This window comes from Mesoplodon bidens, assembly GCF_964165515.1.
Source record: "Mesoplodon bidens genome assembly, chromosome: 8".
In the NCBI taxonomy this organism is placed as follows: domain Eukaryota; kingdom Metazoa; phylum Chordata; class Mammalia; order Artiodactyla; family Ziphiidae; genus Mesoplodon; species Mesoplodon bidens.
Window position 1 is genome coordinate 13,633,790 of NC_138165.1, and position 24,125 is coordinate 13,657,914.

The 24,125-nt window shown below is 43.7% G+C and overlaps 1 protein-coding gene across 1 annotated transcript in view; it reads left to right on the plus strand.

Annotated features, from left to right (window-relative positions):
* Nucleotides 1-5,708: 5,708 nt before the first annotated feature.
* The window catches only part of FAM168B (family with sequence similarity 168 member B), a 36,697-nt gene continuing 18,280 nt past the window's right edge, over nt 5,709-24,125 (plus strand). The window contains exons 1-3 of the mRNA XM_081241849.1: nt 5,709-5,950; nt 12,196-12,276; nt 20,601-20,684. Coding sequence (XP_081097975.1) covers nt 12,207-12,276; nt 20,601-20,684 — 154 coding nt within the window. The 5' untranslated portion in view covers nt 5,709-5,950; nt 12,196-12,206. The remainder of the gene's footprint in view (nt 5,951-12,195; nt 12,277-20,600; nt 20,685-24,125) is intronic.

Consider the following 24,125-nt stretch of genomic DNA (forward strand, 5'->3'; position numbering starts at 1 on the left):
CGTAGATTCCAGGTCCATTTGCAGTTGAACTGATTTCTTTGAACATGTCACTGTACTTCAGATCTAAGTAATTTAGTCTTGGCTCTGTTGGTTGAGCAGAAAGAGGAACAGAAGCCTTTTTTTTTTTTTTTTTTTTTTTTTTGTGGTATGCGGGCCTCTCACTGTTGTGGCGTACAGGCTCCGGACGCACAGGCTCAGCGGCCATGGCTCACGGGCCCAGCCGCTCTGCGGCATGTGGGATCTTCCCAGACCAGGGCACGAACCCGTGTCCCCTGCATCGGCAGGCGGACTCTCAACCACTGCACCACCAGGGAAGCCCTGTATTCACCCTTTTGTTCCACTACCTCTGCCAATTTCCAGGCTATTTCACAATTCCATCTTCCCAAAACTTTTTATCTTTTTAAGCAAAGAACTGTTCCAGGTGACTTTTACAGTCTTCCCAGGAATTGAAATTTTTTCCATTAAGAGAATTTTGTAAAGACTGAAATAAATGGAAATCTGAAGGCTCAATGTCTGGTGAATACAGCGGATGAATCAGAACTTCCCAGCCAAGCTGTAACAGTTTTTGCATGGTCATCAAAGAAACATATGGTCTTGCATTATCCTGATGGAAGATTATGCGTTTTCTGTTGACTACTCTGGACGCTTTTTGTTGAGTGCTGCTTTCAGTTGATCTAATTGGGAGTGGTTCTTGTTGGAATTAATCGTTTGGTTTTCCAGAAGGAGCTCATAATAGCGGACTCCCTTCCAATCCCACCATATACACAACATCACCTTCTTTGGATGAAGACCGGCCTTTGGTGTGGTTGGTGGTGCTTCATTTTGCTTGCCCCATGATCTCTTCCGTTCCACATTGTTGTACAGTATCCACTTTACATCACCCATCACAATTTATTTTAAAAACGGAACGTTTTCATGACGTTCCAGTAGAGAATCGCATGCGGAAATATGGTCAAGAAGGTTTTGTTTGCTTAATTTATGTGGAACGCAAACATCAAAGTGACGAACATGACCAAGCTGGTGCAGATGATTTTCAACACTTGATTTGGATATTTTGAATATGTCGGCTATCTCCCGTGTGGTATAATGTTGATTGTTCTCAATTGTTGTTTCGATTTGATCGCTATCAACTTCAACTGGTCTACCCAACCATGGAGTATAGTTCAGCGAGAAATCTCCAGCACGAAACTTCGCAAACCACTTTTGACATGTTTGATCAGTCACAGCACCTCCTCCGTACACTGCACAAATCTTTTTTTTTTTTTTTTTTTTTTTGCGGTACTCGGGCCTCTTACTGCTGTGGCCTCTCCTGCTGCGGAGCACAGGCTCCGGACGCGCAGGCTCAGCGGCCATGGCTCACGGGCCCAGCCGCTCCGCAGCATGTGGGATCTTCCCGGACCAGGGCATGAACCCGCGTCCCCTGAATCGGCAGGCGGACTCTCAACCACTGCGCCGCCAGGGAAGCCCTGCACAAATCTTTTTGTGCGTTTCGGTTGCGTTTTTAGCTTTCTTGAAATAATAAAGCATAATATGCCGAAATTGTTGCTTTTCTTCCGTCTTCAATATTAAAATGGCTACACAAAAATTCACCAATTTTGATGTCTTTTTTTAAATGCATGCTGATATGACAGCTGTCACATACAATCTAACAAAATTGTTTCAAATGAAGTTAAAGACAACTAAGCGCTACTAGAGCCATCTTACGGGAAAAAACTGAATGAACCTTTTGGCCCACCCAATACTTTCTTGGATTTTTACAATTATTTGTGTTTGTATGAAAGTAAATACAAATATATATTTTCATTTCCCCTTTTTACATAATCTTCTTTAGCACAGTTGAATCATTTGGCTAAGTCTGCCATAACAAATACCACAGACAAGACAATTTAGACAACAGAAATTGATGTTTTCACAGTTCTGGAGGCTGGAAGTCCAAGATGAAGGTGCTGACAAGATTGCTTTCTCCTGAGGCCTCTCTCCTTGGCTTGCTTGGCTTGGTCATCTACTCACATGGTTGTCCATAGATCTATCTTGTCTGTACCCTAATCTCTTCTTATAAAGACAGCAGTCAGATTGGATTAGGGCCCGCCCTACTGACCTCATTTTAACTTCATTACCTCTTTAAAGGCTCTATCTGCAAATACACTTCCATTCTGAGGCACTGGGGTTTAGGGCTTCCACACATGAATTGAGAGTAAAGAACACAGTTCAGCCCATAACAGCAGTTCTACTCTTTGCTTTGCGCATTTAACAGTCTACCTTGAAGATATTTCCTTTTCAGTCTATAGAAAGGTTGCTCATTTCTTTCTTGAGTTATGGAGTATATTATTCAGGCAGTCCTTTAGGACAAACACTAGGGTTGCTTCGGGTATTTTCCTACTCTTAGCAATATTGCAATGAATAAACTTGAACCTATTTCATTTTACACTTCAGAGTTTCTTTGCAGAGAAACTCCCAGAAGTGGAATTGCTGGATGAAAAGTTTTCTGTATATTTGTCTTGATATGCATCATCAAATGGTCCCCTCTCCATTCCAGCAATGTGTCTGCTTCCCTACAGCCTCAACAATAGTCACTTTTTTTTGATGTTTGCCAATCAAATAGCTGAAAAGATGCTATCTCAAAGAGTTTTAACTTGCATTTTCCTTTTTATGAGGCTGAATTTTTTTCTTCATAGGTTTATGAGCCACTTATTTCTTTTTCTGTGAACTCTCAATTTCTACTGAGTTTTAGGACTTTCTCTTACTGACTTCTGGAAGCTCTTTGAATATTAAGGAGATTAGCCCTTTGACTATGATATGTGTTGGGACAATTTCTTCCTCGTTAATCATTTCTCTTTTTACTATGCTCATGGTGATTTTTGTCAAACCAAAGTTTTTCATAGCCACAGTGTCTGTATTTTGAGAGGCAGTTTAAAAAGGCTTTCTTTACTCCATGGTTTAAAAATAATTTTCCATATTTTCTTCTTCTTCTTTATGATTCCATGGTTGTACATTTATATCTTTTTTCATTTGGATTTTATTCTGGTATGGTGTAAGGTATAGATTCAATTTTACATTTTCTCAGATGGCTATATTTCTGTTCCAATACCATTTATTAAACAGTCCATCTTTCTTCCCAGTGACTTGAGATGTTACCTTTATCAGATACCATCTTCCAAAAATAATTTGTATTTCTGAATTTTCTGTTATATTTCATTGGTCTATTTATGCATCTGTGACACACTGTTGATTGAGGATTTTAAATATGTTTTCTTGTCTGATAGGTTTAGTAGCCCCCTCACTATTACTCTTTATTTTCCAAGTTTTCCTGGCAGGTTTTTTTTTTTTTTTTGGTCACGCAGCAAGGCTTGCAGGATCTTAGTTCCCCAACCAGGGATTGAACCCAGGCCCTTGGCAGTAAAAGCGCAGGATCCTAACCACTGGGCCGCCAGGGATTTTCACAGATATTCTTGCTTTCGATTTTTCTTGTTGATTTTTTTCTCATGTGTAAATTAGAATTACTTTATCTACTTAAAAATAATTATTGGTGTTTGATACGAATTGTATTAAATTCATACATTTAGAAGAATTATCCAAGAATATGATATTTTTCTCCATGAATTTAAGTGTTCTCTTGTGCCATTTGGTGGTTATTTTAAATTTTATTCATATAGATCTTGCATAACTCTTACGAAAGTTTATTGCTAGGTATTATATTGTTATATTTAAATATTGGTTTATTTATTTTTCTTATAAGTAACCTTGTATAAAATGGATCTTTTCTTCTATTTTATCGTCTAATTATTTAGATACATGATAGCTATCTTTTTTTTCTCACTTCAGTTATCACTTGCTGCTGGATTCTCTTGTTTGTGTAGTTTTTTAGATGATTCCACTTGCTTTGGATCTGTTATTAAGTGAGAAATAAACCTCTATTGTGTGAAGACACTGAGATTTCGGGCTTGTTACTGCAGCATTTCCTAGCTATCCTGACAGATACAAGTGACTTAAAAAAAATAAAGACGCTCAACAGACAAATATATTAGGGTTAAATACTCCAGGGGCAGTGGTATAGAAGCAGGAGTTTAAGGAGAAAAAGCAAGAATGGAATTTCATACTGTTAAAGAGCTTATTCATGTATTTAAAAAAATTAATTAATTAATTATACTTATTTTTGGCTGCATTGGGTCTTCGTTGCTGCCGGCGGGCTTTCTCTAGTTGCGGCGAGCGGGGGCTACTCTTCGTTGCGGTGCGCGGGCTTCTCATTGTGGTGGCTTCTCCTGCTGCACAGCATGGGCTCTAGGCGCAGGGGCTTCAGTAGTTTTGGCTCATGGGCTTAGCTGCTCCGCAGCATGTGGGATCTTCCCGGACCAGGGCTCGAACCCGTGTCCCTGCATTGGCAGGGGGATTCTTAACCACTGCGCCACCAAAGAAGCCCAGAACTAATTCATGTATTTTTAAAATGGAAAATAGTGGGAATCGAATCACCATGGTGGGTGTGTTTTAAAGAATAACATCCCGTTTTATTTAAAACCATCATCACTCACAGCGTGCCAAAAATCAAGTCCTTTGCATCTATTTTAACCTGCACTGAAATCTTAGAGATGCCAAGTAAAAAGTCTTTAGGTGGGCCCGTGAGCCAAGGCCGCTGAGCCTGCGCGTCCGGAGCCTGTGCTCCGCAACGGGAAGCCACAACAGTGAGAGGTCCGCGTACCGTTAAAAAAACAAACAAAAAAAGAAAGTCTTTAGGAACCGTAGCAGATGTTCTCAGCTTGGTCAGGGCAAGGTAGACTGCCTGGACTCTTCCTGCTGAGTACAGGCCACAGGATTCCTTCACCTTTCTCCAAGGCAGACCCATCGGCTCTCAGCTCACGCAGGGAACCTGTGGGTCCAAGTAACGTTGCAGAGACAGCAAGAGCAGCTCTGGGAAAGCGCAAAGCCAAAACTCCCTCTTTCAGAGCAAGTGCTCTGAAGCCACCAGACGTTGGGGTTTCAATCCCGCGTCGGCTTCCTAGGAGTTGGGTGATCTCGAAGAACGTTGTCAACCTCTTCGTGCCTTAATTTCCTCATTTGTAAAACGACTTATTATGAGTATTAAGTGACTTAATGAATGCAGAGCATCGAAAACAGCGAACGCAAAGAGCGCCGGAGCGCGCGGGCGGCCAGCGTGGCGGCTCCGCGAGCCCGGGCGGTCCCAGCGCCGAGCCCCAGGCCGCCCGGCCGGCAGCGGGGCCTTCCCGCTCCTCCGACCACCCCGCCGGAGGCCACCCGACCACCACGGCCGGGGGCGCGGAGCCTGACAGTCGAGAGAGGCGCAGCCCCTTCGCCGCGGCAGCATTTACACGAGGGTTCCTGTAGTGCGGTGCTGTTTGAAAATACGTAACCGAATACATTTTTTTAAGAAGTTAATAACCTATAATTATGTTCCACTGTGTTCTTTCCACACTGCACGAAGAGCGCAAAGATAGCGTGAGGAAAAACATGAGCGTTTGTTCGAAAAAGTCAACGCCCCGGGCGCCGCTGACCTCTCAGGCACTCAGCCCTCCAGGCTCCAAACTCCGAGGGCCCGAGAACTAGGATCTCCGCGCCGCGAAGCTCCCCGCTGCGTCCGCATCCGGGAGCTTCTCGGACGCCGGCGGGAGCGCGCACGCCAGCTCCGAGCCCGGAAGGTGCCGTGAGGTCACGTGCCGGCGCGCCCCCGCCGCGGCGGGCTCCAGGCGGAAGTGAGGTTGGAGCTCGGCGGCTGCGCAGCGTTGGCGGGGAGCGCGGGCTGCGAAGAGGCGGACCGGACCGAGCGGGGCGAGCGGGAACGCGGGCCGGGAGGCGGCGGCGGCGGCAACCGGGGCCTCGCGGCTCAGCCCCGCATCGGAGCAGGCCTCCGCGGCGCGCACCCCTCGCCGAGCCCAACCGCCGAGCCCGCCGTGGGCCGGCGAGCGCTGGTCACCGAGGCCCAGGCCCCCGCGGCGGCGCGGTGAGTGCGGGCGGGGCTCGGCGGCGGCTTGCGCTGCCGGAAGTGCGGCGCTTTGTGCGGCCGACCTGGGCGGCGCCAAGGTCGGGCCCGCGGCGGTGCTTTGTCCCGCGCGGGACCGGGCGGGCCGGTGAGGCCCCAGGGAGGCGGAGCTGGGCGACCGGGCGCGCGGGCAGGTGCGGCGTGGGCGGCGGGGACGCTGCCTGGGGGCCGGTGAGAGGGGCATTCGTTGCAGAAGAATGTTCTCTGGGTCTTTTTAAGGTCTAGGTGATCAGATCAGGAAAATGAGCAAGAAATGGGGAAGCAGTGGGGGTGGTGTTTCTGTACCTTAGGTTTAAGGTTCTTAGGATTTTCATCATTTCCAGCGTGTAAACTATTCACTTTGTTTACTCACAGAGTAAACATTATTCCATTTGCCCGGCAGAAGCTTAGCTTGAGGCCCATTCTGGGTTAACTTTGAGAGAGAGATGCGCCTTTACAACGTACCCCCAAACGGGATCGTCTTCTTTTATGGTGTATATAAGCATGTATTTAATGGGTTGTATGAGTTAATGCTTCATTAAAGTCATTCATAAAAGTATTTTGTAGTGTTTTGCCGAGCAAAACAATTTTTTAAATGAAAAGCTTTGTCTAGTTTCCCCTCCTTAAGTTCTCAAATCATCCTTGTGTAATTTCAGATGATTTTTTCAAATAGTCTATGAAAAACTTGACAATAATAGTAGGGACACATTTTAGAACTTTGGTAAAGAAACAAGTAGTGGATTATTTTTGCTGTGACAGCCAAGAATTGAACAATTAAAGGCTAATTTTTCTACTGTTGAAGGTACTGTGCTGCACACTGCGAAGTTTTTTTGGTCCCTTTTAAGCTTTATAAATCGGGCTTGCTTTAGTACGAGTGTTCGCATAGTTACTTTTGTTTAGTCGCGTTTGTGACTAGATGCAGGCTTTAAGAGTTGGAGACTGTAGTCTTGCTCTAGGTTCTGTGCTGCAGTCACTGGACAGGCCGAGCAGGTAGCGTCCCCTCTTCCTGCCTCCAGCCCTTGGGAATAGTGGAAGGACTGGGCTGTGTGTAAGGCAAGTGCCTGCAACCCAGGAGGAAGGAGGAAGCACCATCTGCTGCTGTTGCTATTACTGCCTCTGCCCTCCTATCAGGCCCTGATATACTTGTTAGGATTTTTAGTTAGGATTCTGCTCTACAACTGCCTTTCAGCTCATTTCCATTTTAAGGTTAGACAGAATTGTGACGTCAGAATTATTTGAATTTTCAAACATGGGGAAAAGGTGTAGGGTAATGCCACAGAGGTAGAGGATTAGAAGTATTAAAAAAGAAAACAAGTGCAATTAAAGAATATTTTAAGTTTTTTTAGGTTCTGTAGTTTACAGGCAAATTTTTGTCTACCAGACTTGTCTTATGTAAACAGCTTCTTTTCCCCGACCAGTTGAGAGCAATTTTAAAGCAACAACAGTACACCAGTGTACTAGAGTTAATGGTTACTTTTTTGTGTCTGTGTTCCACTTTATGTCTGTATCATTGAAGTCTCTCCAGTTGTTCTGTGCAGAAAAATGTGGATTTTGCAATAGATTGCAAACCTTGATAGTGAAGGTAGAGTTTGGGGGAGTTTCGAATTTTATCTTATTATATACTCTTGATGTTACCAGATGTTACCGAGAATTTCCAGTTTAGATTGTATTAAAGGGGTTTTATCTTGTATATTGCTGTCTGAGAGAGAATTTAAGCCCCTCGACATTAGTTTTCTTGATATGGAATACTAAGACAAGGCCTTTAAAGTTTTAGAATTACTATTTTGTGTGGGAACTTTGTTTAGGTCGGTGTATGTTGAGACTAGAGAAAGTAGTACAGTGTTGGGTCTTAAATATACTTTCCCTCTGATTATTATTGGATTTTCATATTAAGAAATTTTTGCTGTTATTTTCTTTTTTAAAGGTAAATCTGAGACTTAACTTATTTTGCTGCAGGTGTCAAACCACCCATAGGGATTCTGACATTTGAGTCATTACAAATGAAAAACTTAAAAAAAAAAAAGTGATACCCTTAGGACCTAGCCTTGGAATTGTGAGCTTCGGCCCACACCAAATCAGACTGAGAAATTGGTGGTTTCTGGGTGGCCAGTGACACTAGAATCCCAGGCAGAGTGGTGATGGTGGGTTTTTTCCTTAATTTTTCATTATTTAAAAAGTATAAAAATACAGCGTACAGCCATATACCCAATATCTCAATCTCTTTTATGTAGAAATATTTTAAATTACGACTTCATGTCATTTTTATCTTTACATAGTTTAATATGTACTTCTAAAAATTGATGCATCTTTACATAACCAAAATACTATTATCACATGTAACAAAATTGTTTGTTTAATGCCGTTTGATACCTAGCCCATATTCATTTGCAACCTCAAATCCTTAAAATAACCTTTTTACAGTTTTTTCCGTCTTAAAATCAGGATCCAAACAAAAGTCTCTTTGGCCTTTATTAAATCTGTCTTAATCTAGAACTATCCTTCTCTCCACCTTCCACCTTTTCCCAGACCATTGACTTAGTGAAGAAACGGGACCCCCTTGTCCTCTAGAATGCCCTCCTTTTGGCTTTGTCTGATTGCTTCATGGTGTTCAGCATTTTCCTCTAACTCCTGCCTTTTTCTGTAACCTGGGAGGTAGATGTATAGGCTGCATTGGATTCAGATTTTAGTGTTTCAGTCGCACCTCAGATGATGCAGAGTAATTCCATCATATGAGGATGCAGATAATAAGTAGTTTGACTGTTAGTGATGTTAAGATTGGTCAGTGGGTTCAGCGTTTATATCCACTAATCAATAACAGATATGTTTCAACAATTCTGAATTAGATTTTAAGTAAATGTCTCAACTTCATATTTATTGCTACGAAGAGTCCTCTATTTTCCATTGGACAGTTCTTTTATTAAAGAACATTCAGAAAATATTTATGAGCTATTTCTGTACCAAGCACTAGTGAGATACAGGGGGACAGGGCTGAATAAGGTATTTTCCCTGACCTTGAGGCTCATAATCTTTGTGGAATCTCTCATCATATGAACAAGTAATTTAAAAAGCTGTATGACAGTTGTTCACAGAAGTTGTACAAACATTTTCTTTTGTTAATACTGTTATTTTTTAACCTATAATTTTTAATTATGACTTCTTAATCAGTTTAGGAAATAGTTATTATTAGCCTCTTGGGAAGTATAAGTGCTTTCAGGAAACGTAACTTCTGGTTAGTTTGGAACTTACGGTATTTAGAATTCAAATGCAATTTTATACATTTTTTAGTGGCAAATGTGGAGTAGGATTGTATTGCTGGTTTAGATGTAAGTCAGATCATGAAAGGAGAGCCCTGTGGTATTCAGTGCTTCACTGGAGTTGTCTGCAGTTCCTGGCTGTTATGAATAATGCTGTTATAAACTTTCATGTACAAGTTTTTGTATGGATGTACGTTTTCACTTGTCTTGGGTATATACCTAGGAGTGGAATTGCCAGGTCAAACGGTAATTCCTGTGTTTAACTGCTACGCTACGCTGTTCATCGGCTTCATGTCCTACCAGGTGACATCTCCTGCTCAGCCCCACATTTAAGGGTCTCCACACGGTTTCAGTCTAACCTATGTCTCCATAGTCATCTTTGCTGATTCCCTACATGTAGCCTAAGCTCCAGACAAGCCCAGTTGTAGTGTCCATAGAGAGTGCCTCTTGCATTTTCTAATTTCTGTGGCATTTCAAGATCCTACCTGTTTGGAGCTTATTGGAAGCAGTACCTCCGTAATCCAAGTTATTCCTGACCCTTCCTTTCTTCCTCCTTGAATTTTTGCTCTCCCCACTCAACCCTCGAACACTTTATTCCTTTATGGCACTTAACACCCTTGGCCTGAATCACCATTATTTATGTCTTCTGTCTTACAGGCCTGTGTTGTCCAGTACAGTAGCCATCGCCTACATGTGACTGTTCAATTAAAATTAAAGTTAAACATGTAGTTCCTTGGTCGTGCTAGCCGTATTTCAGGTGTTCGGTAGCCATTAGTAACTACTCTATGTGGACAGAGCAGACATACATTTCCATCTTCACAGAAAGTTCTATTGGACACTACTTTTCTAGATTGTAAACTCAGAACAGGGACTGCGCCTTTTTTTCCCCTGTGACCTTTGCGTAGTGCTTTACTTATCTTGAATTCAATTAAGAAAATGAAATTAGATCCTGGCACAGAATAGAGAAATAGAGTTTTGGGAAGTATTCACTTCTCCAGAGATGAGAGTCGAACCAGAGAAGTAGATAAAATATGTGAAGACCTCCACATCCTTATGTTGTATGTCCACCAAAAATAGGTTAAAAGTGCAGGAAAATGGGGATTGGCAGTTACCAATTTGTTTATTCTTAAACTGTGGTGTAAAATACAGTTGATTCTCATGTCTACTTCCTATGCCTTCCTATCCTTGTTTCTTTGTAGTCTGTTCTGTAGATCTGCATTGTCCAGGGTGGTAGCCTATAGCCACACGTGACTCTTTAGATTTAGATTGAAGTTAAATAAACTAAAAAATCGGATCCTGTTCTAACCACATTTTTCAGGTGCTCATTGTTTACTTGTAGCTAACAGATGCTGTATTGGACAGCACAGATAGAGAACATCTTCATCCTTGTAGAAAGTACTGTTGTACAGCACTGATCTAGACTTCTGTCTTAGCTGTGGTTCTGGATGTCATGGCATCAAAAAGTATCTCTGCCTTTTGGTTTGGAAGTTAAAGAAATAAGATAATTACTTAGGTAATGAGTATCAATATCAGTCACTGATATCCCAAATTTATTTCTACTTTAGAATTTGTTACAAAGGCTAAGGACTTGACCAGGTATAGTTTCTACTGAACTGCTTGGTTGTAAATATTCTGAGTCAGGTGAGCTGAAAATATGAAGTGGTTTGTTTTTGCATTTTGCCTTTGTAATGGAATCTGATACCTAGAGTGTTTTGAGGTGCATGTGTTTTTTAGAAAGTCAGCAGGTAGTTGCACCTTTTTTTGTGTAAGACATTGTTATTGGGGCTGAAGTTACTGCAAATAGGGCTAAGTTCCAGTTCCCTATCTACATTCTAGCTGAGGATGTGGTGGGGAAGGCAGACACTAAAGCAAATACATGTACATTTTATGTTTTTCTTTTGTTTCTTTTTTTTTTTTGGCCATGCCACACAACTTGCAGGATCTCAGTTTCCCAAACAGGGATTGAACCCCGGCCACGGCAGTGAAAGTCCGGAATCCTAACCACTATGCCACCAGGGAACTGCCTGTTTTTCTTTTTAAATAGACTTTTTTTAAAGAGCAGTTTTAGGTTCACAGAGAAACTGAGCAGAAAGTGCAGAGTTCCCATATACCTGTTGCCCCCCCACCATTGCTGTTTTTATTTTTAAATTTAAGATCCCCTTTGTTCTTACCACCACATAAGTCAGGGAATACTGAATGGTCTTAATTAAGCTCACACTATAAGAATACACTGGGTGATAAAATTCAGAGGAAGGGATAAAACCATGGTTGTAGCTGTGCAAGTTCTTGAACTTCTCAGGCAAAAAAGTTGGGAATTATAGAATGGGTTAATAGAGTTGCTGGGCTGTGCTAATTTGTCTTTTTTTAGGAAATAGACATATATTTAACCTAAGTTATTTCAGAAATAGAGAAAAGTACAAAATGAACACTAAACCACCCCATCTAGAGGCAATCACTGTTCATATTTTAATTTCCTCCCAGACTTTTTTCTGTTTGTGCTAGAGGTGCATATGCCCGTATGTGTAGGTGCAAATTTGGGAGCATACTGCATTACAGTATTGTACCGTTTTTTCCCCCAATTAACATATCAATCTGTATTTTTAAACACCTTAAAAAGCAGCTGCATGCTATTTCATGCTCTGGATAGATCTGGTTAAGACTGTTCTCTGTTATAAGGACATTTAGATTATTTATAGATGTTTTTTCACGGTTTTAAGCAGGGACACAGAGAACACTTTTTTTCCCTTAGCTTCTGATGGACCAAAGAGAGTTATAAAGGAAAGCCTGTAGTGTCCTGGTGAGCACCCATTAGGACTTTGGCTTTCCTTTTCTGTTCTCTGTTGGTTGGCAGCGGCATGAAATGCCTTGTTTTATAATATACTAGAGAAAGGACTCTTGTTCTTTTGAGACTGATGATGGAGAAAAACCTGAGAACAAAAGTGCTTGGCTAAATCACTTTTTTTCCCTTTTTAGTTCTTGAAATCATGAATCCTGTTTATAGCCCGGGTTCTTCTGGGGTTCCCTATGCAAATGCCAAAGGAATTGGTTATCCAGGTAAGCAAATAAAATTTTGTTTCCATTATTGAACTTTGAACACGTGGTGAATTTCTGTGTCACTAAGAATGCTTTTGATGGACAAACCCAGCTCAAGTGGCTTAGATAGGGAAGAAAATGTATTGGCTCATGGAATTGAAAAATCAGGAGCTTGGTCTGGCTTTGGTCAAAGGCTGGTCTGGTGGCTTCAAGGGTGGGGACTGGCGTCTAGTTTCTCTACTTCCTGTGCTCAGCTTCACTTCCTCAGTGTCCTCTCAGCGTGGGTCACAGGTCACACTTCTCCCCTTTGTGATTCTGTCGTGCTCAGCCCCTCCCTTGGCTGTGAGTCTCTTCATCTGGCTCTGGCTCTCATCTTGTTCCCTCCACGCCAGCACCCGGGGCCAGGAGGGGAGTCTACTGATGAATTTAGGCCTGAGTCATGTTCCCCACCTTACTGAAGTCTGCTAGCGCAACATGGGCTGTGATGGAGGGGGTGAAGCACAATTTGGGGGAATAGGAGTTGGTGGTCAAAAATAGCAAATTGTTGTCCTAATTGAAAGGAATAGTTATTTGTAGTATTACCATTGTGGGTTTAGATGATATGGTGGAACAGATACTCTTAAAACCCTGTTGCTAAAAACCCCTGGGAAGTTGAATAAAACATTTCAAAAACGTTTAACTGAGCTTGCAAGAAAGTAAGAGATTTCTGCAGCTGAACATGAAAGTGACATAAAAACCAGAGCATTTGGCCATTGAGTTGATGCACCTGTCCTAGGGGCATTTGTTATTTGTGGGTTTTAGCAACCCATTTGGGGACAGAAATTGAGGCCTTTGGCCCTTGTAAGGCTGGGAGTTGGAGTGGGACCCCTCATCAGTCTGATTCCTCCAGAGGGTGATACTCCCATCGGAGAGGTAGACTAAACAATCCATGCACTGGCTCCACGGGGAAGTTCAGTTTCTGCTTGGGCTCTGGGAAGGGAGAACTCTTTTCTAAGAATTTGTAACTATTCAGGGATGTTTCAGGCTCTACTTTGAGTTACTTGTCCTTCCCAGGGGGTCCGTACATCGAGAAACTAACATTAAAACATAGTCTCTAGGCGGCACTATTCCCTGGAGCACCTGACAGCAGCAGGTGCAGAACTGCCGTGGAGGCAAATGTTCTCACCCCAGGTTGTGTGGGTTTCCCACAAAGTTCTGCTTGTTAACAAGTCAGAATTATTACAGAACACTGTGACGTTATTCGTCATGTCAGAGTCACCAGTCACGATAGACAGCAGGAACAAACCAGGTAGAAACCATATCACACAAGCATGTTTAGAATTACTGAAGATGCAAAAGAAACAATCATATCGCAAAGAACCAACTGGAACTTAAATGGAAAAAAAAAAAGGGGGTTGAACAAAATTCAAGTTAAGCTGCAGATAAAACACTGCTAAAGGGAGGACCAGAATGCAGTGTAAGGAAAGGGGGAAACAGACTGGTTAAGAAGTAGAGGTATTAGGATGAGAAGTTTTGAGGAGAATTAAAAGCTGCAGAAGGACTAAGCAGAGAGACTAGAAGAAAAGGAGTGCCAGGATTTTCCAGAATTGGTAAAAGGTGATTTAGTGATAAGGCCTGCTGTCTTTAACGAATGAACACTAGTTTAAACAGAAGGCTAAATAGCTGAAGAGAATCCTGTGGAAATCTGAAACCAGGGAATAGGCAAAACCTGATGGTATTAGCATTACCTGAGAGACTATATAATGAAACACTGGTTGCCTGTCATACCACTTCTGTGCACTTTTAAAAATTTTATTTTATTTTTGAACATCTTTACGGGAGTATAATTGCTTTACAATGGTGTGTTAGTTTCTGCTTTAGAACAAAGTGAATCAGCTATACATATATCCCCGTATCTCCTCCCTCTTGCATCTCCCTCCCATGTGCACTTTTTTAGGGGTTTATTTGGTCTTAAAATTACATTTAAAAGAAAATTTCTGTCACTTTAAATCTTTTTAAAATTTTATGGTTTCTTCTTATTGTATCCATTTCTTTATACCTGTCTTGCCTATTTTCTTGGTTTTAGTCTCCTTGACTTTCATAGAACTCTCTCTAGATCAGCAAGGGTCTAATGTAGGAACTAGTAACCACTCTAGGTATTTTGAATGGGAGTGGGAGTTAAACATAGCGCAATAATGTGCCTACAGAATTTTGAGGCTAGCATAACTTAAGTACCAAAAACTAGCAAGACATTACAAGGAAAGAAAGTGCTTTTCTACCATTTTATACTTTTATACCAGTAAATGGAGAGGCTTGTCCATAACTTTCTAAAATTTACATTTAATGGGAAAAAAGAAACACTTCCCAACAACTTCACCTTTTAATTGTAGTAACATGGTAACTGACATATGGTCAGCCCTTCATATCTGTGGATTTTGGGTATTGTGTCCTGGAACCAATACCCCTAGGATACTGAGGAATGACAATAATTGGGTTCATATGCACCATCTTACTGTTATTTCCTGATTGATAGCACCTGTTTTTTATTTTGTTCACTTTCTTCTTTTGGATTAACTGAGTATTTTTCATTAAATTTTTCCTTCTTTTAATCTTTGAAAAATTCTTTTGCTATTTAGTGATGACTCTAAAGATTACAACACTTTTTGCTCCCCTTCCCCCTCCCCTCCCCCTCCCCTCCCCCTCCCTCCCCATCCCCCATCCCTCTCCCCTCCTCCCCTCCCCCTCCTCCCCCTCCCCTGCCCTCCTCCCCATCCCCTCCCCATCTCCCCTCCCCATCCCCATCCCCCTCTCCTCCCCTCCCCATCCCCCCTCCCCTCCCCCCTCCTCCCCTCCCCTCCCCTCCTCCCATCCCCTCCCCATCTCCCCTCCCCATCCCCATCCCCCTCTCCTCCCCTCCCCATCCCCCCTCCCCTCCCCATCCCCCTCTCCTCCCCTCCCCATCCCCCTCCCCCTCCTCCCTCCTCCCCATCCCCTCCCCTCCTCCCCATCCCCTCCCCTCCTCCCCTCCCCATCCCCCATCCCCCTTCCCTCCTCCCCTCCCCATCCCCCATCCCCCTTCCCTCCTCCCCTCCCCATCCCCCATCCCCCTCCCCTCCCCCTCCCCCTCCCCCTCCCCCTCCTCCCCTCCTCTCCTCTCCTCTCCCCTTTTACTGCATGTCTGCTAGCAGTGAATTTTGTTTTGGTTTGTGAAATGTTTTTATTTTGCTTTCATTTTTGAAGCATATTTTTGATTGTGTTGGTTTTCTGTGGCTGCTGTAACAAATTGCTACAAAGTTTGTGGCTTAAAAACCACAGAAACTTATTCTCTCACAGTTGTGGGGGCCAGAAGTCCAAACTTCAGGTATTGGCAGGGCCCCACACCCTCGGGAGGCTCGCGGTGAGAATCCTTGCTTGCCTCTTGAAGTTTCAGCGTTCCTTGACACGAATAGCCTTGTAGCAGCATCACTCCGGCGTTGACTTCCATGGTGACATCGTCTCCTCCTCGCCTGTGTTTCATATGCGGACACTTGGCATTGGGTTTAGGCCCCCACCACCCGTAATCCATGATGGTCTTATTACCTCAAGGTCCTTAACTGACGTCTACAAAGACTCTGTTTCCAAATAAGGTAACAGTTACAGGTTCCAGGGATTTGATGATGTATTTTCTGGGGGGGCGGGGTTTGCCTACCATACTGAGTATACAGTTTTAGGTTGGCAGTGATCTTCTCTCAGCACTTTAAAGGCAGTTGTATTGTTTTCCGGTTTCTGTCAGAATTACTTTTGTTTCTTTGGAGTTAGTATATCCCTTCCCTGCCCCTGGACCCCGCTGCTTTTAAAATATCTTTGTTTTGACTGTGAAATGGCTGGATGTGATTTTCTTTGTGTTTATCTTGCTTAGTGCTCGCAGAGCTGCTTGACTCTGGCTTGATTGTCCAGAGGGCAGTAGAAGGAAGAAATGGGGAGAAAAAATATCTCCTCTGAAGTGGAGGTCGTTTTTCCAGAAGAGTGGGCTTTAGTCTCACTTTAAGGAGAACACTTTTAAATAGCTTGGAGAGCTCAAAACTGCTGTTCAGGGAACTGAAAGCCAGATGAGCCAAGAGCAACATGTAAAGGAAAACCCTGGCACAGCAGCCGGAGGGTGAGGAGTGGGCTCTGTGTGGCTCTGAGCCCAGGGGTGAAGAAGCAAGGCTCCTCCCAGAGGCACGGAAAGCCTCGGGCATCAGGCTCAGCGGCAGGGGGCAGGGGCTTGGGGGGGGTTCTCTCTCAGGGTCTCCCAGGGCACTCACCCCTCCCTGCCCCACCCCACTACTGCCTTCACCCTTCCTCCCTCCACCTGCGAAACCCAGGGGCAGCTTGAGCCCCCAGCGACCCTCTCAGCAGCCCACATTCTCCCTGGAGCCTGGCAAGTTCTAGGACTGGAAGCCAGGCTAGCAAGGCCGGCACCAGAGGTGCAGTCGGGCCTGGAAAGAGTGTGTGTGGGGGGGGACCGGCGCCTTCAAGCCCACCCACATCCTTCCAGGGGAGGGAGGAACGCATCTTTTTAACAGTACTTCTCAGGGGTCAGCCTGCTCCCCACCCCATGGTGATCCATGCTCACTTGACACAGACCACCTCCTAACTATCCCCCTCAATTCCGCCCTAAGGGGTCCTCTGACAGGGGTCTGTGACAGCGTGGGTCCTGACCTCTTTAGTCAGCTGAGGCCAGCACTTCAGGGGTCCCTCCAGGCCCCTCCCTGTCGTCGTCGTGTCCTGTCCCCCCCCCCCGCCCCGGCCCCCCGCTACTTTATCTAATAGAGGAAGGAGCGCAGTCAAGGGACCTGCGAGCCTGTGGATGAGTTTTAAGCCCAAGAGCCCGAGATGCAATTAAATATTTTTGGAACCTACTGTAAGGTGGGGGAGGGGAGGCTAGGAGGCTGGGTCCCACCGCGGCGGGTCCAGCTCTGGGACCCTGCACCTCCCCCACCCCCTCCCTCGCTTCCCCAGCTTCAGCAGGAGGTGCTCCGCAGCCCCACCCAGTCCTTTGCAGCTCCCCCTCCTGGATTCCCCTCCGGATGCACAGGTTGGCCCCTCCCCACCCGCGGGCGGAGCACGGAGGGCAGGGGCTTGACCAGGGACCACAGCTCCCCGCATGGCTCTTCTAAACAGCAGGGGCAGCTTGGAGCAAACCTGAGCTCTAGTTTTCTAAGTCATAAGAAATACACAATTTAAAGACCTTGTTGGGTGACTGCAGTCTGTGGATCACCCGTGGTCTGTATTATCTTTTTTCTTTTTCACCCATAAGGTCCTGTGTCTTGCCATTCCTAGTGTTTTTTTCATGGAATGTAATAAACAAGTGTATTAAAAATGATAGGTGATCCATTGATATCTTCCTTTGTTAACCACACAGCATGTTGCTTGATCTTTTTTCCCCCCTAGCTTTACTGAGGTATGATTGATAAATAAAAACCATATATATTTAGGTTGTACAACATGGGTTTTTTTAAGGTGTACGTGATGATTTAATGTATGTATATGTCGTGAAATGATTACCACGATTAAGTATCTCCAAATATCATCACATTGGGGATTAGGGTTTCAACATGTAAATTTTGGAGGGGACACGGACATATCATGCCCCCAGGCCAACTATGTCCATGTATTCTCATTTCGCCTTTGTTGCACGAGGGTATCGGACACTGAGATGGAGTTAGGAGTTCACACGTCGTAGGGGTGGGTAACGCTTGTAAGGATCTGGCGGGGTGGAAGCAGTACTGGGTGCGGGAGTGTGATGCGAGTGTGCAGCGTCAGCGGGCTCGTTGGGGAGCCCTGGGGCCGCACTGGCAGTTAGAGGAGGCCTCGGCAGGCAGAAGTGGCCCTGGAAAGCCCTGCTGCTGAAGGCTCTCCGCCCGCATCCTCCTCCCCCCGGCTGACCAGCAGGTGGATTTCTGGAATAGAGATGCAGGTGGTGGTGGTCACTTGGGTTTGTCAACTTCATGATTGTTCCCTGTCGGTTCACAAAGGTTTGCCTTGTTCTTACTTGTATTTTATAGTACATAGTACTGCTGCATAACCCTTCATCCTGTGGGGGTTTCCATAGTTTTATTCAACCAGTTCTTTGCATGGGTATGTTGTTTGAAGTCTTTTGCTATTCCAGTAATACTGCAGTTGATGGTGTTTGTGAAAATTATCCTCAGGGTGCATTCCTTGAGGTGGGATTGCCAGTGGAGAGAGTAAATGCAGATGTGGTTATTTTTTTCCTGTTACTCTTTAAAAAAATTTTTATTTTATATCGGAGTATAGTTGATTAACAATGTTGTGTTAGTTTCAGGTGTACAGCAGAGTGATTCACTTATACATACACATATACATGTATCTATTTTTTTTTTTTTTTGCGGTACGCGGGCCTCTCACTGTTGTGGCCTCTCCCGTTGTGGAGCACAGGCTCTGGACACGCAGGCCCAGCGGCCATGGCCCACGGGCCCAGCCGCTCCGCGGCATGTGGGATCCTCCCGCACCGGGGCACGAACCCGTGTCCCCTGCATCGGCAGGCGGACTCTCAACCACTGCGCCACCAGGGAAGGCCCATGTATCTATTCTTTTTCAAATTCTTTTCCCATTTAGGTTATTACAGAATATTGAGCAGAGTTCCCTGTGCTATACAGTAGGTCCTTGTTGATTATCTATTTTAAATATAGCAGCGTGTACACGTCAATCCCAAACTCCCAATCTATCCCTCCCCCCTACCCTTCCCCCCAGGCAACCCTAAGTTCTTTCTCTAAGCCTGTGAGTCTGTTTCTGTTTTGTAAATAAGTTCATTTGTATCTTTTTTTTTTTTTAGATTCCACATATAAGTGATACCACATGATATTTGTCTAAGCGATACCACATGATATTTGTCTTTCTCTGTCTGATTTACTTCACTTAGTATGATAATCTCCGGGTACATCCATGCTGCTGTAAATGGCATTATTTCATTCTTTTTAATGGCTGAGTAATACTCCGTTGTAGGTATACCACATCTTCTAACACAGATGTAATTTTAAAGGTACTGCCGATTTCCCTTCTTGCGTAGGATTTTTACGGCTTTGCACTCCTACCAGAAGGGTGTGAGACTGTTGTTTACCCCACAACCTTGCCAAGAAAGCGTGTCCTCAGCTTTTGGATTTGTGCCAGCCTGAAGCTAGAAATGGTAGTTGGCAGTTCTCTCTGTCCATGTCTTCCGTTGGTTTTTTTCTTTTGGGTTTTTGTTTTTTTAACTTTAAAAGTTATTTATATATTAAGTGTATTTGCCCTTTGTCTAAATAATTTGCAAGTATATTTCTTTTAAAGAGCTAAGCCTTTTTTACGCAGCTAGTGGTATTTAAGTTTTTGTTTTTAGGAAGTGATCGGGATTTGGGATCACTTCCAGTCTCTTGCAAGAGGGGGAGTCTGGGCAGTGTAGTTTTTAGCTTGCCAGCCCCTGCCTGCCAGAAAGGAGATAGAGTCGATGTTGGAGGAGACAGTCCATGGTACTTGCCAAGGGGCGTTGTCAGGAGGACAGTACTGTGACTGGGAAGACGGACAGGAGTGGGAGGGAACAGTGGTTCTCAACCGCGTTTATTTGGAACCCTGCAGGTTAGAATTTTCTGGAGGGATTACAGCTTCTTGCAACTGGTTGCGTCGTAGTCAAGACTAGCGAACCTGGGTCATCTTGGCTCTGTGCCCTGAATGTAGAGAAGGCTCTTTAAGGCCCCATTGTCACGTGGTGAATGGATCGAGCTGAGAGCTGTGAGGGACCTGGAGCGAATAACCGAGGCTCCTCTGGTTTTGACTGCTGAAACACTAACGTCTTTCTTGATGTTTCTGTTGTGTTCACGTGATCAATTAGTGGTTGTAGTTTAGTCTTATTAAGGATTCCTCATTTGTGTTAATAAAGGTCAGGCTGCTTGCAAACGGAATGTGATTGGATTTTTCCCAGTTCCATTTGTGTATGGTGCTGGTCAGAGCCCGTTTAGCATGTGATGCTCACAACACTCTTATTAGTCTTGCTAAGTAATAAATTAGGTGATTAGAAACGAAAATAAAACTGCCAGAAGAATTGAGAGTTTTCTGACTTCAGCTTAGGTTTTTTTTTTTTTTACTTCATTCTAATTCAGTTTCTGTCAAATAAATTTTTTTAATTGTAGAAAGTTGTAAGCATTTATACTCTTAGGTTTAAAAGACGTGTTTATGATTGTGACCCGTCACAGCTCTGAGGAGAGGAGACAAGTAGAGACCACCTGCTCAGCGCCCATGGCGCTGTTGGGCTCCGGAAGTCAGTCTGGGGGTTGTGGTGAAGACGCTGAGGACAACTGGGTCTGTGGGAGCCCCCTGGTTTTAAAATCACACTGTTCTTTGTTTTTCTCCAGCTGGTTTCCCCATGGGCTATGCAGCAGCAGCTCCTGCCTATTCCCCCAACATGTACCCTGGAGCGAATCCTACCTTCCAAACAGGTATGCAGGCCGTATGTGCTGGGTGGCAAAAGTGCTTTGTCCGTGTGGCTGGGGGAGAATGTCAGGTGGATGGATCTTGAGAAGGGTGGTTATAGAATTGGGATTTGGGGTCAAATTGATTTATTGGTTCATAAAATTAGGCTTCTTAATAAGTACAATAAGAGCTTAATTTTTATTGCACATAAAGCTTTGTATCAATATATTGCATTTCTGGCGTGCTTCCACAACACGGATCTTCATTCCAGTCATAGCTTGTTACAGGTAAACTAGTTGTGCCAGAACACGTATGTGTTTATGAAATAGTGTTGATTATTGGAAACTAAAGATCATGTTGCCATGCTAATAAGTAGAATTTCCATGTTGCTAACATTTTTAGAGATAACTGATTTCTCTCTAGAACTTGAGCACCTTGATTATGGCTTTAAAAGAAAGTCTTATTGTCTATGTAAGGTGCATGAAAATAGTTTGAGATTTTAGAAGTCAAGTGGTACAATTGGAAGTGGAATTTGTTTGGGTCTGGTCCTTGTAAAGACAGTTTTTTTTTAATGGGACTTTCCTCTTTGAGCCTGCATTTTGGTGTTGGCTCGTTCCAGGCTTTATTCACCCAGGATGGACTTTGTGATTGTGCTGCAGCAGTGGTGGCCTACACTCTGACCCGAAGGCTCAGCCTCACAGGTCTGCTGGGGCGCTTCTTTGTCCCTCGGAACCCGTAGCCTCCCGTAGTTAACTTGACAGGAGAGGGCACAGCAGCAGTGTCCTTTTCCTGAGTTCTTCCAGTTTGATAATCATAAAATTCTTCTTCCTTCTGTGGCCCTTCTGTCTGTGACTCGCATTCCATTCCCACTCTGACTGCCTTTGTTCACTCTGTAGCTCACCCAGAGAAAGACCTTCTTGGCTTGGTCTTCCTGCTCCCAAACTTTCTCTCCTTGACTTCACGTTCCCTGCACTTACACCAGAGTAATGTTCGCAGTAAGAAGGTTTCCCATGACTAAGACACAGTGAAGCCTAGAGTCCCAACTTTAAATCCCTAGCTCTTTGACACATTGACCTGTTCTTTCTAAAAGAGATTTTGTTTTGTTTTTGCATAGCTTTTCTTCACACTCTTTCTCTCCCAAGAACTAGAGAACCTGCTGCTTTGTGCCGCCTTTTGGGATCTGTTAACGGAACATCCCTTCCCTGGGACAAGCAGTATTATGTTATTACTCACTAGATTAGTTAAGGGCCAAATGGCACCACTGTCTGCTTTTGTGAAACATCTCATCTTGTTTAACTTTTTTAAAGCGGCTCTCTGGAGGTCTGAATGACATTCAGTAAACTGCATACATTTAAAGGGTACTTGATACGATGTATGCCATCTTCTCAGTCTAGAGTGAACATATCCCTCATCCCCAGAAGTTTTCTCCTGCCCCTTTGTGACCTCACCTAGGCTCCAGGAAGTCACTCATCTGTGTTCTCTCACTACAGATCGTTTGTAGTTTCTAAAATTTTGTAGAAGTGAATCATATCGAATGCCCTTTTAGGGGGCCTGGCTTTCATTCAGGATAATTTTTGATATCCATGTTGCAGTGTATATCAGTAGTTCGTTTCTTATTATTGTTGGGTAGTATTGCATTGTACAGAAATAGCACAGATTGCTTATCCACTCACTGGTTGATGAACATTGGGACTGTTTGCAGTCTGAGGCTGTTACACAGGAAACCGCTGTGAATACTTGTGTACGTTCTTTATGTGGACATACCCTTCCATTTCTCTTGAGTAAATACAGAGGAGTGGAGTGGCTGGCTCTTCAGGCAGGCGTATGTTTAACTTTGTAAGGAGCTGCCACACCGTCTTCCAAAGGAGTTGTACTATTTTATGTTCCCACCAGCGGTGGAGGAGAGTTCAGTTTCCTTTATATCTTTGCTAATACTTGATATAGTCATTCTTTTTAATTTTAGCCATCCTAGTGAATATGTAGTGATATCTTACTGTAGTTTTAATTTGAACTTATCTAATGACTAATAATGTTGAACATGTTTTCATGTGCCTGTTTGCCACTTGTGTGTCTTTGGTTAAGTGTTTGTGTACATCTTTTTCTGCCTGTCAGTTTTTAAGTTTGTTTTCTTATTGTTGGGTTTGAGAGTTCTTTATTAGATATATGATCTGCAAATATATTTTCATAGTCTGTGGCTCTTCACAGTGTCTTTAAAAGAGCAAGAGTTTTTAAATTTAATGAAGTTCACTTTATCATCTTGTTCTTTTATGAATCATGGTTTTGGTATCGTTTCTAAGAAATCTTTGCCTAACCCAACATCACAAAGGTTTTCTCCTAGAAGTTTTATAATTTTAGGTTTTACATTTAGGTTTATGACCCATTTTGGATTACTTTTTCTATATGGTGGTAGGAATGGATTGAAGTTTATGTTTGCATAGGTATTAGTTGTTTTTTTTTACTGTATGTGATCATGCTGCAGACCACCATAAAATGTCACTGTTCTAGAATTCTCCAGCGTAGCTCACTTGTACTCATTTTCTCTATGGAGTACAAATTGATGTAAAAATGTACTAAAAGCTTCCAACTTTCTTATTCTTTTACAAAAAGAGCCTCAGGTTTATTTGAGGCTGGTGAAGCCGTTTTCCTTGCCCAGGGTGTGCAGTGCTCCCCTGAAGGGAAAGTTTGGTGTTTAGCGGGCTGGTGCTGGTGTCTGATAGCTTCCTCCTCTGGCCAACCTGTAGAACAGGTGCCATTCCTCATCTCTCGCGTGTTTCCTTTCTTGTAGGGAGATGGACCCTTTCTTGCCTCTTTTCCAAGACTGCTCTCAAGCTGTTCCTCTAACCCAGAAGCTGGGGCGGGCAGGTGGGAATAGTGGTCTTGGTGGGAACGGTGGCTGCCAAGAGGGCCTGCCTTGTTGAAAGGGGTGTCCACTGATGGGTGCTGGATAGGTGTCGGCTGCCACACTGCTGGCCCAGCATTGCCAGATCTTCAGGTTTTTAGGAGAAGCTGGGAATAAAGATGTATGTGAAATTTGCGAATGAAAAAGATAAAAGGCACTTGGAAGGTCCTGCCAGTGTCATGCAAGTGCTTGCAGCCACCTGATCTGAGTCTAGGCTACAGCTGTGCTCCCTTCTTTTTCTGGGATCCTCAGCATTTTCATAGCTTGAATTTTTAAATTTCCTTTTTCAGTGGGCTTTTTTTCTTATGTGATGACTAAGCCAAAATTGTCACTATAGAAAAATTAAACAAAATTTTTCTCCATTTCTGCTGCTTTCTTAATGTTCTGGTTCTCTCACCACCAGATTTTCGGACAAAGCTGATATATAGTATAGGGGTTGTGTATGTGGCTTTTAAAGCACTTCTGCAGCCCTAACACTGCTTATTTCTTAGCTCTTACAAGTGTGACATAGGGAGGTTTTAGAGAACCTTGTGAGGAGATGTCATGTCTTTTGCTGAAAGATTCCATC